At 39.9% G+C, this 18420-nt stretch overlaps 1 protein-coding gene across 3 annotated transcripts; it reads left to right on the forward strand.

The window, feature by feature from the left end:
• Positions 1-173: 173 nt before the first annotated feature.
• Positions 174-14486, forward strand: LOC124274982 (cyclin-C-like). 3 transcript variants are annotated; one of them, XM_046710358.1, is made up of 11 exons: positions 174-327; positions 1284-1390; positions 2434-2518; positions 3909-3978; positions 4485-4536; positions 5414-5505; positions 6548-6639; positions 6847-6932; positions 8819-8901; positions 10979-11097; positions 14019-14486. In XM_046710358.1, exons 1-8 carry the CDS (start codon positions 296-298, stop codon positions 6890-6892), a joined length of 576 nt encoding a protein of 191 aa, XP_046566314.1. In that variant the 5' UTR covers positions 174-295; the 3' UTR covers positions 6893-6932; positions 8819-8901; positions 10979-11097; positions 14019-14486. The 3 variants fall into 3 exon arrangements, with proteins under 3 accessions (XP_046566314.1, XP_046566316.1, XP_046566315.1); XM_046710360.1 differs by having other exon boundaries at positions 14022-14486; XM_046710359.1 differs by having other exon boundaries at positions 14052-14486.
• The last annotated feature ends 3934 nt before the right edge of the window (positions 14487-18420 follow it).

The raw sequence follows: 18420 nt of genomic DNA on the forward strand, positions 1-18420 counted from the left end.
TCGAAAAACAAAAACAGCATAAAAATTAAATATATCATCCTTGTTGTTCTCTATTTAGATTCTTTCTTAATATATTTGTGAGCAATATTTGTCTAAACGGAAGGAGTCAAATAAAACACAATTTCATGCGATTAAACCTTCTAAACCAACTGAGGCATATTTATACAAAATAATACGGGCACCAGTTGTTTGCGCATGCGCACATAAAACCTAGCGCAAGAAACAACAATAATTCCAAACGAAATTGTGGCTTGACATTGTATTTGAATCAATATTAGACTTGTTAATTAGTGAGATGGCAGGAAACTTCTGGCAGAGTTCTCACTAGTAAGTATTTGAAGACTTTTCGGAATCCATTTGTGTATCAACAATGTAAATTTACCAGCCTGTCAAATGACACCTAAACCGATGACGCGATATGGAGCTGAGAATCAGCCCAGCTTCATATTATTTCTATATTCTTGTCATGTTGACGTATGTAATAAGTATGTCGCCTTTAAGTCTGTCCATATTAACACGTGTTTATAACTAAACTGTAGTGTCCGGTAAACACGTTGCTCAGGTTGTATGAAACCTGTTAGCCGAGAGCCGCGATGCGGTCCTACACAGTCAAGACATGACCCTGCATGGGTCATGTCTTGACTGTATAGGACCGCATCGCGGCTCTCGGCTAGAAACCTGTCTGATTTGCTAACTAAGAGAGGTAATTCAAACAATGTTTTCGCGGATAATGTGTAAAAGCTAAAATGTGATTCACATAGAACATTACAAAATGCCTGAATAGTTTTGTCATTTTACAAACTGAAAGGCTGTGCATTTATCAAGTTTTGACTTATCCAATAAAACGTAAGAAGTCAAAAGTCTTTTAACCACAATAGACAGATTATGCTGTGATTGCAAGTCAAAGTATTAATTGGCTTTCGTTTTCTTTTAATCCTATTGTTCCCTATCTTTGGGCGACTAAAAAATTAACATCAAAACGTTTGGAAGTTTTTAACAAACTTGAATACTTTGAGTGATATTGCTGTCAATATGTAAAATGTGTGAAAACTGTAAACTGAAACTGTCTGACTATTACTAAATTTACACTCCCAAATCCATATGAAGTGTTCATCAATGCTTGTGTTAGATGCAATCTATTCTTGAGAAACCTAATTATTTGCCACCTAGCAATTACGATCATGCTTAAGGGATTTTATGGGACACTTTAATCATATTGCCAGGTTCTCATCCAAGTTGGTTTCACTGTGATTGAATGTTTGAGTACATGTTTGGTATTGCAGTCAACAGTGGCTGTTGGACAAGCAGGACTTGATGAGGGAGAGACAGCAGGATCTCAAAGTGGTCACTGAAGAAGAGTACCAGAAAATACTTATATTCTTCTCAAACTGTATGTATTGGTATCTTATTGCGGATACAGTATCATGTTTAGTCCAGAATAGGAGTGTTTGCCGACCTCATGCTCGCTGTAAGCACTGGCTGAAATGGGGATCATGTGTCAGTAGGCCCTGAAATCTGTCTCAGTAGTCTTTCTTGTGTTTGGTAAATAGTCATGGCATCCACAGATATAGTGTAAAGATTGTTCAGTAACCATCCTGTGTTTTAATTCATGGGTTTCAGATCACAGACATGCACAATATAAGGCAATCACAAATGATATTAGATATTCATTGTTATCCTCCTTGTATTTTTTTGTCTTGAAATACCGACAGACAAAGAAAACTATTTTTCATTTTTTTCTTACATTAGACAGTATATCTTGTTCTGCCAGAAATTCATGTTTCATATGAATGACATTGTTGACTCTGAACACTAGTGTTGGGAATTGGTTGAAATCTCACAATTGATGATTGGTTCAATACCAACGACCAATCATCGAAAAAAATTGGTTAGCGTCATTTTTTAGATTTTCCTATTCAGGTTGTAGTTGCAGATAAGTATAAAGAAAAAAAATCATTTGGTTCTCTGTTGGTTTTTTAGAAACTGCACAAATTACATTTGCCGATTTCACATCAAGTGTAAAATGATTCACTTCTAGTGTAACATTAACTTCCCAGATTCTTCAAGAAATATTCAGTCATGACTTTTCAGAAAGTGAAGTGAGTTTTCTTAGAAATAAACACATTTCAGGCCCTGACAACGTCCTAGATATGTTCCATCATCAAGTATTTCAAACTCTATTACAGCGGTTCCCAAATCGTTTGTGTTCGATTATGAGAAAATGTGATCGATTGCTTGGTCATTTGGCCACTGCGACCAATCTTCGATTATTTCAATTAATCAGACCACCACTAGTGAACACACATGAACATGCTGAACACTCTTGATAAATAAACACAACCACAAACTATAGTTGCTTCCTGACAAGCCATTTTGAAAAATCTATATGAAAAATTAAATGTTGTTGTCTAATGTGTGTATCTTGTCTTTCAGTCATGCAAGCACTTGGAGAACAGTCAAAACTGAGACAGCAGGTGATTGCAACAGCTACAATCTATTTCAAGAGATTCTATGCCAGGTTTGTAAAAATACATTTTGTACGTCACAAGGAGATCTTATCTATCATGACAACACATCTCTCAGTCTGCAATGTGTTAGGGGATGTAAGGGTGAGGTGAGGTGAAAGTGGGTTTAACGTCGTGCTTGAGAATATTTCGCTCATATGACGACGTGCATGCGCGTGTATGTGTATGTGCGACTGCTTGTACTAGCCCAGATTAAGCTGGTTGTATAGTGCTAGCCCACTGACATACCATGCCGCAGTGAAGCATGAATACCTCACTCAGACACATTATACTGACTCCGAGCCGGCCAGTCCTTGTTGTACCCATTAATGCAGAGCGCCAAGCAGGGACCAACAAGTACCATATTTTAACATCTTTTGGTATGACGCGGTCGGGATCGAACCCACGACCTTCCGCTCTCCGGGCGGACGCTCTAACCACTACACCACGGAGGCGGTCCTGGATGATTGGGTAGCCAAGTAGGTGAAGTGTAGTTTTTCACATATTCTGGTTCTGTTCCCTGCAGTCATACATTTAGTAAAGGTATCTGTTTAAAAGCGAAATATTGCTTCAAGTGTTAAGTAAGGGACTTTTGGCCTATGTTGCCTTTGCAGGTTGTAGATCATAAAGAAATAAACTGTAGGCTTAACTTAATGTGAATGAGTATGGTTCTACTTTGCTTTTGTCATGTTTAGCAATATTTTGCCAAAATTGTGACTTGGACACCAGAAAATGAATTTACACATTGTACCCATGTGTTGAATCAAACCAGGCATTCTGTGTGGTTAGCAAACACTTTAACCACAAGGCTAAAGGCAATGGAACAATGGTACATGCTAGCTGTCAGTATTTGGCAAAGTTTGGAGTTGAGTGTGTATATTCAGACATAATAGACCAATATAGAATAAAATAATACTTTAATGCCTTTTCAGGAATTTGTGTTACATCAGCAGAGCTACTGACACATTAGAGAGATACCAAACATATTTACATAAATTCTTTGATTTGGGTATCTTCACATTTGTTTAAGAGAGATATGGTACTTGGAATAAAGGATGTACGGGCTCTCTTAGTTTTCACAATTGGAACTTTGTAGTGGCGGCCTGAAGGGAGGAGGTTGTATTCCGAATTTAATATGGTCAAAGGTATCAAAATGCAAATAATATGTGAAGCTCTTATGCATGAGGCCATAGTATTAATGAAACATGCAGGAAATGAAGACCACTGCTATGTAGTTGAGACTGACTCAATGCTTTCATATTACTATAGTTAAAATCTCATGGCATGACAGATTAAGTATAACAATATGAAAGAAGCTGATAGCGGTTTACCTTTAATTAACAATACATGTATCTGAGAGAAAACTGCATTGTTGTCACGGCAATGGTATTTTATGTGTTGTAGGAACTCCCTGAAGTCTATTGACCCCTGGCTGATGGCTCCAACCTGTGTCTTCCTGGCTGCCAAAGTAGAGGTATGTAATCTAAACAGAGTAGAAGTTGAATTTGATGTACCAGGACAAACTGGTTCTTGAAAGGTTTACTTGTTCAAAGCTGTCAGGGATGGTTTAAAGGGAATCTGGTATTTTTTTGTGCAAACGCTGCTATATGGTGAAAATAATAACATTGTGATGTCAAATTTATATTGCTACACTCTTTATGGAAGCAGTTGGTTGGGAACAGATTCTCAATTAGCAATATTAGACGAGAGGATTGTGACCTGGATGCTGTCAATTTTGTCAGTGTTCATTGCAGTCAATCAATCAGAGTAGCCCTGGTAACTGTATATGTATTAGGGGGCGGTGGGGTAGCCTAGTGGTAAAAGCGTTGGCTCGTCACGCCGAAGACCCGGGTTCGAATCCCCACACGGGTACAATGTGTGAAGCCCATTTCTGGTGTCCCCACCGTGATGTTGCTGGAATATTGCTAAAAGCGGCATAAAACCAAACTCAGTCAGTCAGTATATGTATTATGCTTTCAGGAATCTGGTGTCATATCTAACAGCAGACTGATTAGTACATGTCAGAATATTGGTAAGTGTTTCTCCAAGTAAAATATGGATTGGTTTGAAAATGCATGTTCAAGTACTATTTGGCGAAATGGCCACGATTTGTTCTGGGTGTTTAGACATAAGTAATCAAACCCTACAATATCATTCTACAGGTTCGAATCTCATTCTGTTGGCTTGTTGATAGACTTGAGCACAAAACACATCTTTTCTGATTCTGATTATGTGTTTGCTTTTTGTGTTTACATGTGTGTTCGGCACCTGTTGACACATGCTTGTGTGTGTGTGTGCATGCGTGCGTGCATGCGTGCAGGGGGTAGGGTGAAATTGGATGTTCTATGCGTACATGTATCTATAATATGTCATATGGTGGCCTAGTTCTTGAAGCATTTACGAGTCATGCTGAAGGGCTTGGTTCAATTCCCCACATGAGCACAAAGTATGAAGGCCATTCCTTGTGTCCCCAGACCGCCTCCGTGGTGTAGTGGTAAGAGCGTCCGCCCGGAGAGCGGAAGGTTGCTGGTTTGATCCCCGGCCACGTCATACTAAAGGCTTTAAAATATGGTGCTTGTTGGTCCCTGCCTGGCGCTCGGCATTAATGGGTACATCAAGGACTGGTTGGCATGGAGTCAGTATAATGTGTCTGAGTGTGGTATTCATGCTTCACTGCGGCATGGTATCTCAGTGGGCTAGCACTATAAAACCAGCTTCAGTCTGGGCTAGTACAAGCAGCCGCACATACACATGCATGCACGTCGTCGTATGAGCGAAATATTCTCAAGCACGACGTTAAACCCAATTTCACCTCACCTCACCTCACCTCCTTGTGTCCCTACCGTGATATTGCTGGAATGGTGCTAAAAGTGTCGTAAAACCCCAATCACTCACTCCTTCTGTTACAGTGAAGAGTAAGTTCTCCTATGCATACAACCAGGAATACCCCTACAGGATACAGAATGTCCTGGAATGTGAGTTCTACCTGCTAGAAATGATGGTGAGTTGCTAACTATACTTTCTCAAGGGTTTGCTTCCACTGTCAGTTGTTGGTGTCTTTTGTTGTTTGATAGTCTGCTGCGTTGCATTGAACATGGACAATTACCAACGATATTAAACAAATTAAGTAAACTGGTGTTATTGTAGCCTGTATATTATCAACCGCCTCCGTGGTGTAGTGGTTAGAGCATCCGCCCGGAGAGCGGAAGGTCGCGGGTTCGATCCCCGACCGCGTCATACCAAAAGACGTTAAAATATGGCACTTGTTGGTCCCTGCCTGGGACTCGGCATTAATGGGTACAACAAGGACTGGTTGTCTCGGAGTCAGTATAATGTGTCTGAGTGGGGTATTCATGCTTCACTGCGGCATGGTATCTCATTGAGCTAGCACTATAAAACCAGCTTAAGTCTGGGCTTGTACAAGCAGCCGCACATACATACACACACACACGCATGCATGTCGTCATATGAGCGAAATATTCTCAAGCACGACGTTAAACCCAATTTCACCTCACCTCACCTATATATTATCAATACATATCATGACAATTGATGACTCCTGTTTTTGAGGGGCGGTGGGGTAGTGTAGTGGTTAAAGCGTTTGCTCATGCCAAAGACCCGGGTTCAATTCCCCTCGTGGATACAATGTGTGAAGCCCGTTTCTGGTGTCCCCCGTCGTGATATTGCTGGGATATTGCTAAAAGCGACGTAAAACCCAACTCACTCACTCCTTGTTTGAGTTTCCATATTAGATCATCATATTTACCTAGATTAAGATACAAACCTTTATAAGGATTTCAAAGGAATCACTTATTTTGGTTTGTTATAAATGTTATTCATTTTAACTAAAATATATCAGTGACCGAGAGCTCCCAAACTGTTTGTTATATCAGTCAGTTCTTTAAAAGCGTGTTCATTATGAATAATTGTTATGTATGTTAAATGAAAAAGAGTCAGGGAATGTGAAACAATAACCTACACACTGAACAATGTTGAACCCTACTGCCTTGGAGATTGACATATAGTTGAGTTGATTATTTCAGGATTGCTGTCTCATCTTGTACCACGCTTATCGTCCACTCACGCAGTACTGTGGTGACTTGGGATCTGAGAGCGACCTCCTGCCACTTGCATGGTGAGAAATGTGGGACAAGATGCTCAGAAAATATTGTAATGCACAGAACAAAGACATTGCTGTCTTATAGATGAAATATTGCTGAGTACAGAATTAAATGACAGAAAACAAACCAACAACACATACATGAACTTCATATTTTAATTGTTTTATTCTTAAGAATTGTCAACGTTCTCCATTCTATATTTTCCATGTTTTCATTCTTAGGAGAATTGTCATTCACTTAACAGTCTTATTACTGATGTACCCCTGATGTATTCCCTCCAAGGTCGCGAGTTCAATCCCGATCGCATCATACCAAAAGACGTTAAAATATGGTACTTGTTGGTCCCTGCCTATGTTTACCATGGGGTATTCATGCTCACTTAACATCCAGCTTCTCTGGGCTTTACATGTGACTGAGTGGATTCATGCTTCACCTCACCTGTGGTGTAGGGTGGTGTAGCACTGCAGATTTGTACCAGGGTCCTTTCCTTGATATAATTTACCCTTTCTGAAATTACAGAAATGTACCCTCACTGAAAGTAGAATGCAGAAATGTATCCAAGCTGAAATTAAACGCCAATACCCTTCACCTCTTGAAACTGCACTGAAAGAAGAATGCTGAAATGTATGAACATGAGATTACCCTTGCTGAAATTTGAATACAGAAATCTTTCTTTGAAACTGGACTACAGAACTACCCTAGCTGAAATTTGAACATAGAGATGTACCCTTGCTGAAATTTGAATACAGAAATGTACCCTTGTTGAAACTGGACTACAGAACGTACCCTAGCTGAAATTGAAACAGAGAGATGTACCCTTGCTGAAATTTGAATACAGAAATGTACCCTTGTTGAAACTGGACTACAGAGTGTGGCCTTGCTGAAATGTAAACATAGAGATGTACCCTTGAAATTTGAATACAGAAATGTACCCTTGTTGAAAATACACAACAGAGTGTGGCCTTGCTGAAATTTAAACATAGAGATGTACCCTTGCTGAAATTTGAATACAGAAATGTACCCTTGTTGAAACTAGACTACAGAGTGTGGCCTTGCTATGCAGTGCATGGAGCAGCAACATGGCAATTCCATCAAACAGTGCATGAAACAGCTTTCAGTTTCACTTGCAGTGCAGACCTTTGTTTGTTCTGAAATAGTTGTCAGCAAACAGCATTGACCCCCACATTTGTTGTGTGATCTATGCCGTTTCATTTATCAGGATTACAAGCAATGAACTTCTTATACTGTAAACGTACTTATTTTCGCGTGGTGCAATTTTCGCGGAATTGACAGTTTAGACTACATCGCGCGGTCAATTATTCGCGCAATCAGTAATTGCTGGAACTGCCAGCTGTCTCTTTGGCCGCCACTAATAGCAGTGAAAACAAACAGAGTGGCTTAACCTGTCAGGCGGTGTTTATTGCATACTCACAGGAAATCCCTATCTGTGCGATATACTAGTACACAGTAATCCGTTTACTCACGGAAGAGATGAAAAACACATCAGTCTTATGTTCCGAATTCTGACGATCTGACGAATTAACTTCTACTGTATATGAAGCTCTTTGTGATTTCAAACAAGCCGGGTTGTTGTGAATGAGATGATTGAGTGTTAAGTGACTATTCGCTTCATGATGTACTGGTAAATAAAATCTTAATGAATAAATAAAATACTGCTGTATTATTTCTTTCCGAGTCGTTTCATGGTAATCTGTTTTGTATCAAACCATCTGTCATGTGACCAATTTCCATGGCGGCCACAACACACATTGCTGTTTTCGCTAATTCGGCGATGGGATTTGGCTCATTATTTAATTATGTTTTGGGAAATACATTACAGCGACAGTTAAGTATGATTCTTTATGCTACTATCAGTCGTCATTTTAAGATTCCCCGTAGATTTCTGTCTTCAAACTTGATGTGTTATGGTAACAACTCAGGGGCGAGCGTGGCTAGACTGAATGAATGACAGGTTTATTCGCGGTGTATAAATTTTTCGCGAAAAGCGCGAAAATAAAACCTGCGCGAAATATAATACGTTTACAGTATATGGCAAAATAGAAATGTGTTGTGAAACTAAATGAGATTGCCTGTCCCTTAAAACCTATCCTAACATTCCATACCAGATATCTTTATCCCAATGTCCCAACCCCCTAATACATAGTGGAAATTGTAACTTTGTTTTTGTTTTTGTAGCCTGTTTGCACATGGCATGCGTCATCAAGCAGAAGGATATAAAACAGTGGTTCGCTGAGCTCTCTGTAGACATGGACAAGGTAGGACATTGCAGCAAATGAGTTGTGTGTTTTTTGCACGAATGGGATATGTTAATTAAACAAATTTTTAAACTTATCCTATCTCACGGTATGCACCTCTCTTCTTCTTCTACGACCATGTGTGGAAACGTGCTGTAGGCTAAGTTGAATCAAATCTTACGGGCCTCTGACCCGCCCTGACCTCTGACCCCACTCAGACATCAGCACCTATCAATCATCTCAGTAAACGTCCAGCTCGCTCAGATGATCATGTGACTACCTGTGCCTGTCATTCTTGTCTTGGAGCTTCCAGTAATCTGTGATGTGGGGGCGGGGCGGTAGGGTATCCATCGCATGAGATAGGATAAGTATATAAATATACAATTTATTATAAAATTTACAAATCTCACATTACAATTTACGTGATAGTGAAGGTTGTGACAGAAATTAGGAACGTTTGGTTACATTGTGTTATTTTTCTGATTGGGTGTTGTCAGCTGTACATACATTGTTGTTCATGCTATCAACCATTGGTTTATGATGTCCATATTAGATTGTGATGTATCTCAATCAATGGGTGCCATAAAACAGCATTCACTCTCTTTGTCACCTCGTGACTTAGTTGATGGTGCAGGGTACGAAATACCCCATATATTAGCGTGCCATGGCACGGTAAATATCGAAATGGCACGGATAAAAAATGTTCTTGGTGCCCTTAATTTTTTAGAGACATAACACACCTTTAGTCATTTAATCACCAAACAAAACACTTATGCAAATGACAAACAAGCAAAACATTTATTGACTTTTTCGTCCAGGAAATCACTGGAATTATGATGGTTGATGTAAAGAAATCTGGTTGCTTTTTCATTTAGAGTGTTGGGAGTACTGATAGTTTGGTTATTAAAGAGGAAATTGTGTATGTTAGATACATTGAAAAAAGTGAACCTGTCCCACAATTCTTAGCTATTAAAAGTGTTGAGAACGCAGAACAAATGAAGCTTAAGAAAGCCATCTTAAACAGAAGACATATCAGTGATAACAGAAAACTGGTTACATTTGTTGTTTTCTGACAATACATTTCAAAAGATCATCATCCTTGCTACAGTCATTGATTCCAACAACATCTGTGCACACCTGATTTCTGAAAGGCACACCTAAAATATTTACCTGGTGCCCTATGGCACACTTAGAAAAAAAAGTATTTCTATCCCTGTGGTATGTTGTTGTTCGATAGCATTGGTCATCACCACATAGATCTGGTCTAGATGTGATTATTTACACGCCACCATCATGAAGCTGTAAAACTACTGCATGCTGTTTTTCTCATCAGAACGGTGTTAGAATTTATCTTCAGTAACCCATGCTTGTCGTAAGAGGCGACTAACGGGATAGGGTGGTAGGGCTCGCTGACTGGGTTGAACATGTCATTGTATCCCAATTGCGTAGATCGATGCTCATGCTGTTGATCACTGGATTGTCTGGTTCAGACTCGATTGTATACAGACCGCCGCAATATAGCTGGAATATGCTTGATGCAGCGTAAAATTTCACTCACTCACTCACTCACTCACTCACTCACTCACTCACTCACTCACTCACTCACTCACTCACTCACTCACTCACTCACTCACTCACTCACTCACTCATCAGAATAAGTAAACCATACACATAGTGCAGTTGACCTTGATGATGGAAAACACTAAGCCTATAAAATCCAAGTCTCTAAACAATGCCAGGGCCTAGATTTTCGAAGCTCTCTTAGCCCTAAGATAGTCATAGGTTAATGTTAATGTTTGGCACTTACTACTATCTTCCCGCTAAGAGAGCTTCGAAAATCTAGGCCCAGGTCATTTGCTTTGTCCCAAGATAGGATCCGAAGCTGTATTAGATGCTGCGTCTCCTTTCTTGAGGACATTTATAAAGTTCCCTTTTTTTAACAAAATAATGTTTTTCCAATTTGCATTCTGAGGGCACTTATTTTTTTATCATATATAAATCCCTACCACTGTATGACATTCCTAACAGGATACTACTTTGTGACACAGGTTTTGTGAAGTAGTTTTCTCTTGACGGATGTTTTGGTGTTATGTTGCAGATTCTGGAGGTGACCCGTCAGATTCTAGCATTATATGAAATGTGGAAGAAGTATGATGAAAAGAAGGAAATTCCAGCAGTTCTGGCCAAAATGCCAAAACCAAAGTTAAACCCTTCAAGGTAACATTAACTGTCTCAAAGAGGAAATCCTCACTGCTTAGAAATTATGTTTAAAGCTAAGTGTAATCTCGCATTTTTAATGAAATTTCAATAACTCTGTCAACTTTATCATTTGTGTGTTAAATTTTAAGTTAGAAATCATTTGTGCCAGACTTAGTTGCTCGTGTTCTCTTTCTTTTCTTTTTTTTTTTGTTGCATGTAACCATGGTTACGGTTTAGTGTAAACAGATTCTCTTTACTTTGTATAGTCAGTGTGAAATATTTTTAAATTTTTTTGTAAACTCTATTAATTTGTTTGCTTTCTCAAGTCAGTGTGTAGAGTTTCCAGTCTGTGTTAGATTCTGTTCAGGATTCTCAGGTAGAGATGTTGGGATGGTTAGAAAAAGAGTTGGGATGTTGAGAAAGGGATACCAGAATGGGGATGTTAGTTAGCTTTCAAGGTGAGTCTATTGTCCAGGCTCGGTTGTTCATGGGCAGTCATCAAATACAGAGTTCACATTTAGGCCGGAAATTTGGACATGTTACCCTAAAAAGGCCCTAAATTCATTTTTGCCTTGAAAAGGTCCTTATTGCTAGTCATTTGCCCTAACAAGGCCCATATTTAGCAAATTTTCTCAAGTTTGCTTAATTCCTCGATATTTTGTAATATCCTTAAAATTTCCTTAAAATTGTTAATAGGGCCTTAAAAAGCCCCTTTAATGGCCTTAAATTTGATGACTGATAATCTGTACAAACCCTAAAATAGCTGTAACGTTGCTAATTAGGGCATTAAACAATAAAGCTTGTTCAGGAGGCAGCTATGTGCTCTGCTTATTTCACTAACACCATTGTGCATTTGTGTGGTCCCCTTTAGAATAATAATACTTGTTGTTCATATATACTTCGTTCCTCCATTGCCTGTAAATACAGCCAGTCACTATTGAGTATTTAATGTAATGAAATGGTGTGTCTTTTCAGTAAGATATCTGATTTATGACTCACAGTAGTTAAACTGGACTTTAGGGGCGGTGGGGTTGCTTAGTGGGTAAAGCGTTGGCTCGTCAGTCCGAAAACCGGGTTCGATTCCCCACTTGGGTACCCCCGCACCGTGATGTTGCTGGAATATTGCTAAACTAAACGAAAACTGAAAATGATGGTGATTGAGTGGACTTTAAAAATGCTGTCTGACATAGGTTGTATGTGAAATACTCTGCTCACTGTATTGTTCTATTCCTGATTTCCTTTTAATGTAACCAGGCCTAAATTACGCTACACCACAAAATGGCTGTATTCCCATGGGTAATTACGGACCATTCATAATTTATGGCTAGGGTGGGGGTGATGATGATTTTTATGGAGAAGCATGTACAATGTGAATGACTCCCCCCTCCCCCCCCTAAAATTTATGTACAAAATAAGTGACACACACCCACCCACCCTGCATGTCATGTACAAAATCAATGACCCCCATGCCCTTCCCATGATTTCTAAGCATAATTTTAAACATAGCTTTTTGTACAAAATTGCTGACACACACACACCCAGTATGTGTGTACAAAATTGATGACCCCCTAGCTCCCCAGAACAAAATGGGTGACCCCCCTTAAAATCATCATCATCATCATCATCATCATCATCATCATCATCATCTACACCACCACTCCCAGCCATAAACTATAGATTATGATCAGTCCCTTAGGAACTTCGTCTGTACAAACCTACACAATTACACTTTCTTTTATAATAGTTAACCAAGATTAGTTTTTTTTCTCCAAGATTCAGACTTTGTGCTTTTTTTTTTAAGATCTTTGCAAGCCATCTATGGATTCTCAGTCTCAGCAGTTCTTATTCAAGTTAGGTGTCCCTAACAGTTTGTTTTACTGACAATGGGACTCAAGATAGGTCCAAAATACTCCATGTTTGATACCTCCCTCGTAGGAAAGCTTGAGGGACGCCAACAGTAGGTCATAATGGCTGTAATCCCTGGAGATGGGGGGTCCCGGTCTTTCTATTATGGACAACATGTCTGCCTGGCCAATACTAGGAGACCACCAGTTGTAATGCTGACTGTGGCTAAATAATACCAATAAATTTAACATTTACTCAGCTATTGGACAGAAACAGTGCTGGGATATTTCCAAGTGCAGCATTAAACAACAAGCAAGTGAAAATGAAAATCTGTTGTTTTTAGCAAAATCTTCCACCTGCTTCTCAATCAATGTGATAACATTGCAAGCACAGTATCCATGAAACATTTCACTAAAATGGTGTATCGGTAGGCTGTAGTCTCACCACTGTCACATGAGTGTTGTTAGGGAGGTGTAGTGTTACTATGGTAACATGATTGTTCTGAGGGAGGTGTAGTGTAACCATGGTCACATGAGTGTTCTCGGAGAAATGTAGTGTTACCAGGGTCACATGAATGTTCTCAGGTAGGAATAGTGTTACCATGGTGACATAAGTTTTCTGAGGGAGGTGTAGTGTAAAACCATGGTAACATGATTGATCTGAGGTAGGTGTAATGTAACCATGGTCGCATGAGTGTTGTTAGGGAGGTGTAGTGTTATCAGGGTCACGTGAATGTCCTCAGGTAGGAATAGTGTTACCATGGTGACATGAGTTTTCTGAGGGAGGTGTAGTGTAACCATGGTAACATGATTGTTCTGAGGGAGGTGTAGTGTTACCAGGGTCACATGAATGTCCTCAGGTAGGAATAGTGTTACCATGGTGACATGAGTTTTCTGAGGGAGGTGTAGTGTTATCTAGATAATGGCAATACCCAGGGAATCCTTGAATGTTGTTTCAGTGTCCTGCAAGCTTCTGCCTCCTAGAGTAGGCGGTTGTCGCTAGACAGGAGCTTAGCGTAGCCTGGCTTCTCTCTGCCTGTCTATCTGTCTGGCTGTCAGTGATGCATGCCACACCTATCTCTCTCTTTGCTACAGTAGCAGCTGACTGGTCGTATTTTCACTTGGCAGACCTCCCTCTGAGGCCTCGGGGGCACAGGAAGGGGCAGGGGCACAGGCAACACAGGTGGGGCAAAACACACAGCAACAGCACCAGCAGGTTCAGTGATGGAGACAGAACAAGATTAAGTTTGAAATCATTCAGTGATGGCTGTTAGATCATCGAGCAGCTGTTAAGTAGCAGATGGATAGACTTTTGCAACAGGACCTATGGTGGAGAAAGAGGCACGATGACTACTCAAGCCTGTGTCTGTGGAATCCTGGTTAACAAGGCCTATTTGACTGTGATCAGGCAGAGGAACTTAGGCTAACAAGTCTGAAAGTGTATTTGCCCACAGAGACTGATTGTGAGTTTCACTTCAAGGGGCAGATGAGATGGAACACAGTGTGATAACCTGAAGAATGACTTCCAGGAATTCCTCCAATCATGTGGTGGAGGTTCCAAAAGAATGGCTTCACGAATTCCTCCGATCATGTGACAGAGGTTCCAAATAGATGGCTTCAGGTATTCCTCCAATGCTGTGGCAGAGGCTCCCGAAGAATGGCTTCAGGAATTCCTCTGATCATGTGGCAGAGGCTTCTAAAGAATGGCTTTTCAGAGGCCCCTTTTTCTGCAGGTGTCCAAGAGAACAGTATGTAATGTAAGAATGCTCTACACAGGGTGGTCACACTTGCTGACTTGGTTGATACATGTCATCATGACCCAATTGTGTTGACCCATGCTTGTGATATCAATCACTGGATTGTCTGATCCAGACCTGATTATTTGCAGATTGCTGTCTTGTAGCTGGAATATTGCTGATTTCAGAAATGTTCATCACCAGTCATAATGACCTGATATAAAAAGATCTGTTTGTTATCAATCACTGACAGATGAAAGCTGGATTGCGTGTAAAAAAATATTTTTATTGATTGTGTCCGTAAATATATACATGTCTTGAGAGATTTGTACATACATTTACAATACAAATTATTGCTGATGTGTGCAAGAGAAACACATGCAAGTGAACCTGAAGTGATCTTTGTTTTTTATTCATGATACTGACTCCTTGAATGAGAGATGGGGCGTTGGGGTAGCCTAGTGGTTAAAGCGTTGGCTCGTCACGCCGAAGACCCGGGTTCGAATCCCCACATGGGTACAATGTGTGAAGCCCATTTCTGGTGTCCCCCGCCGTGATGTTGCTGGAATATTGCTAAAAGTGGCGTAAAACCAAACTCGGTCAGTCAGTCAGTTGAACAAGAGATTGTTTGTTGATAATTTCACAGAACACATGAATTCTTATATGCATGTCAGACTCAGTATTTTGTCTGTCCCCAAAATACGACATTGGAATTTCTCTAGTTATTGTTATTGTGGGATACAAAAATATTAACTTACCGATATCCATATGTGTTGTCTTTTAGACATAGGCAGCAATAACAATCAGCTGTACTCATGTGCATATCTACCAGTAACTGTCAAAAATACCCAATAATATTACTTCTAAGATCGGACAGTGTATGTAATTGTGTATAGAAGGGATGGTGTGTAGACCTGTGTATAGAGGGCATAGTCGATGTGTGTGTGTGTGTGCGCACGCGCGCTCGCTCGCTCGCTCAGGTGTGTGTGCGTGCACCGATAGTGGGATCGAAGCTGTTCCAGTCAAGATTTTAATCACCAGGCCTATTTACACAGCAGCTTGTGTTTGGTACTAATCTGCTCCGTCAGCCAGATATTTTAGGATTTATGAGCATTGTGAAAACAAAGGTAAAATATAACAATATTGTAAGAAATAGGAAACGGAATTAAACAAATACCAAATTCTGTTACATTTTGAACAAAAATGTTTGCATTAAAGGCCATAAACAGATGGCTGCCTTAGCAGTATAGATTCCAAGCTCTTGAACCAAATATAATGGCAGTGGTGGAAATGAACGTGAAATGTCAGTTTGATCGATCATGTGATTTCAGAATGTTTGTGTGAGGATACATCGTTTAAAGGAGAATACTAACGAACACAAAACTTTTCTAAGGGATAAGACATTCTAAAAGTCACCTTCCGTAATTAATTTTGAACAAAAGTTTGCAAAATCGCAATAAATACACAAAAAACGTACTCGTATTTCCGTCTATAACGGTAACACCCGACAGTTACTGAGCCGAGGAGGTATCACGTGACATGACGTCATATGTGCGTCTTGCTGATGGGCTCTTTGATTATACCTCACAACTTAAGTGTGTCCGTGGATTCTGAAGAAATAAAAGATACTCCTGGAGTATGGATGTTAGAGCGTATCAGTACGATCCGATTTTACATCTTGCAAGACAAACTTCCAGTGAAGAAGAAGAATCAATCGAAACGGAGGCACCGCTTGATGTCAAAATCATTTTAAAAAATACACCATATAATTTATCAGGAATTTTATTTGTTAGCAAAATGGGATACAGTTCCGACCCACACCCACACCCAAATAAATAAATGACCAGTCCCTAAGAAAATATTTTTTGAAAAGTAATTCATGTTCCTTTTGTGTCAAATTGATGACTGTAGGGAGTCTGTGATTTAAAAAAGGATTATTATTTAGACAGGAGAAAATAGAAATTGTCTGCTACAAAAATTACACTGTTGCAAGAAATTATTTTGTTGAAAAAAAACTTGGGATCCTAGTTCTCATTAATAATGTATCAAGTCTCCATACAAGATCCCAGCCTGGTCGAGCAAAAATATTATAAGCGACGCAGATAAGTTATTCCTGAAAACTGGTGAATTATAAAATGGTCGGCAGGACAATGTATATTTCCCTAGTTTTTGCTTATGGAACTAGTTATGGTACTCGGTCATAGTGGTAGAATGACATCTTGTCAGCCAATGAGAATACAGAACAACTTTCTCGGCACACACTACTGACCAATAGCAAGTCTGATGCCTACGTGCGTAATTGGACTAAATGGAAACAATGAATGTAACAAGTACTTCATGATTTGCCGTTGTATTCGGCAAGTTTTCGGGTAGACTGCAGCATTTAGGGCTCCAAACCGGAACGAACGTTATAGCGAAACATTTTCAAGCTCGTGAAATATTTTACTGATTTTGATAATACATATTTCATCACAATTGGATTGGATTTAATCTATGTCAAAAATACAACTGATAGTACCGTGTTCTAACATGGAATGATGTAGTATAAATGAATCTCGCGGGTACTCCTTCCTTCTCCTGCCAAGCTCCTCAAACACCTCCCTGATTCAAGTTGGAAACACTACTCAATATATTTGATGACATTTGGACAACCGGCAACTTTCCTCCTTCGTGGCACAATGCCATTATCACCCCTATACCAAAACCTGGCCGGGATCATACTGATCCCTCAAACTACCGTCCTATATCACTAACTAGCTGTGTTTGTAAAACCATGGAGCGCATGGTCAACAATCGATTAATCTGGTACTTGGAGACCAATAACCTCCTTAGTGACCTCCAATGTGGTTTCCGAAAGAACCGAAGTACCATTGATCATCTGGTGTGTCTGGAATCTTTTGTAAAAAAATCCATTGTCAACAAACAGCATACAGTATCTATCTTTATCGATTTAGAAAAAGCATACGACACAACGTGGAAACATGGTATCTTAAAAGATTTACATGAATTTGGATTGAGGGGCAGATTACCTCAGTTCATATCTCAGTTTTTAAGCAACAGACAATTTCAAGTACGGGTAGGTTCCACATTGTCTGATTATTTCCATCAAGATCAGGGCGTCCCTCAAGGCAGCATCCTGCCTGTCACCCTTTTTAGAATCAAAATTAACAGCCTCACTAACGTCTTGAACAGTTGTGTTGATGTTCGACCTTCACCTGACATTCTTACCACACATAAAATATTTGAAAACCAAGTGCTTGAAGGCTCTGGGCTTACTAAAAGTCGTTTCAAATACCGAGTGGGGAGGGGATCAGACTACCCTCCTTCACTTGTACAGATCTTTGGTTCGGTCTAAACTAGACTACGGCTCCATTGTCTATGGTGGAGCCTGCAAAAGCAGTTTAGATAAATTAGACTCTATCCACCACCAGGGTCTGAGGCTCTGCCTGGGAGTTTTTATGACCTCTCCGGTAGACAGTCTATATGCAGAGGCTAACGAACCTTCCCTTGAACAACGCCGCATTAAACTTACACTGCAGTATATCACTAAATTACGTTCAAATCAGTCCAATCCAGCATACAATTGTGTTTTCAACCCTCTCTATGAAAACCTGTTTCCCAAACTGCCAAGCCTGGTTCCTCCGCTTGGAATCAGAATTCAACCACACATATCTGCAGCTAAAATTAATCTCAATATCATAGCAGGCAATTTGTTAGTCACATTACACAGCTACAATTTATGATACAGATCAACCTCCCTC

This window comes from Haliotis rubra, unplaced genomic scaffold (assembly GCF_003918875.1).
Source record: "Haliotis rubra isolate DU_JTF1 unplaced genomic scaffold, ASM391887v1 Scf197, whole genome shotgun sequence".
Classification (NCBI taxonomy): Eukaryota; Metazoa; Mollusca; class Gastropoda; order Lepetellida; family Haliotidae; genus Haliotis; species Haliotis rubra.

Bases quoted from the DNA above. Each gene is read 5' to 3' on its own strand.
- LOC124274982 (XM_046710358.1), top strand. From the start codon at position 296: ATGGCAGGAAACTTCTGGCAGAGTTCTCACTA. The intron at 2,519-3,908 runs GTTTGTAAAAAT...TATGTGTTGTAG, and splicing joins TTCAAGAGATTCTATGCCAG to GAACTCCCTGAAGTCTATTG. The intron at 5,506-6,547 runs GTGAGTTGCTAA...TGATTATTTCAG, and splicing joins TCTACCTGCTAGAAATGATG to GATTGCTGTCTCATCTTGTA.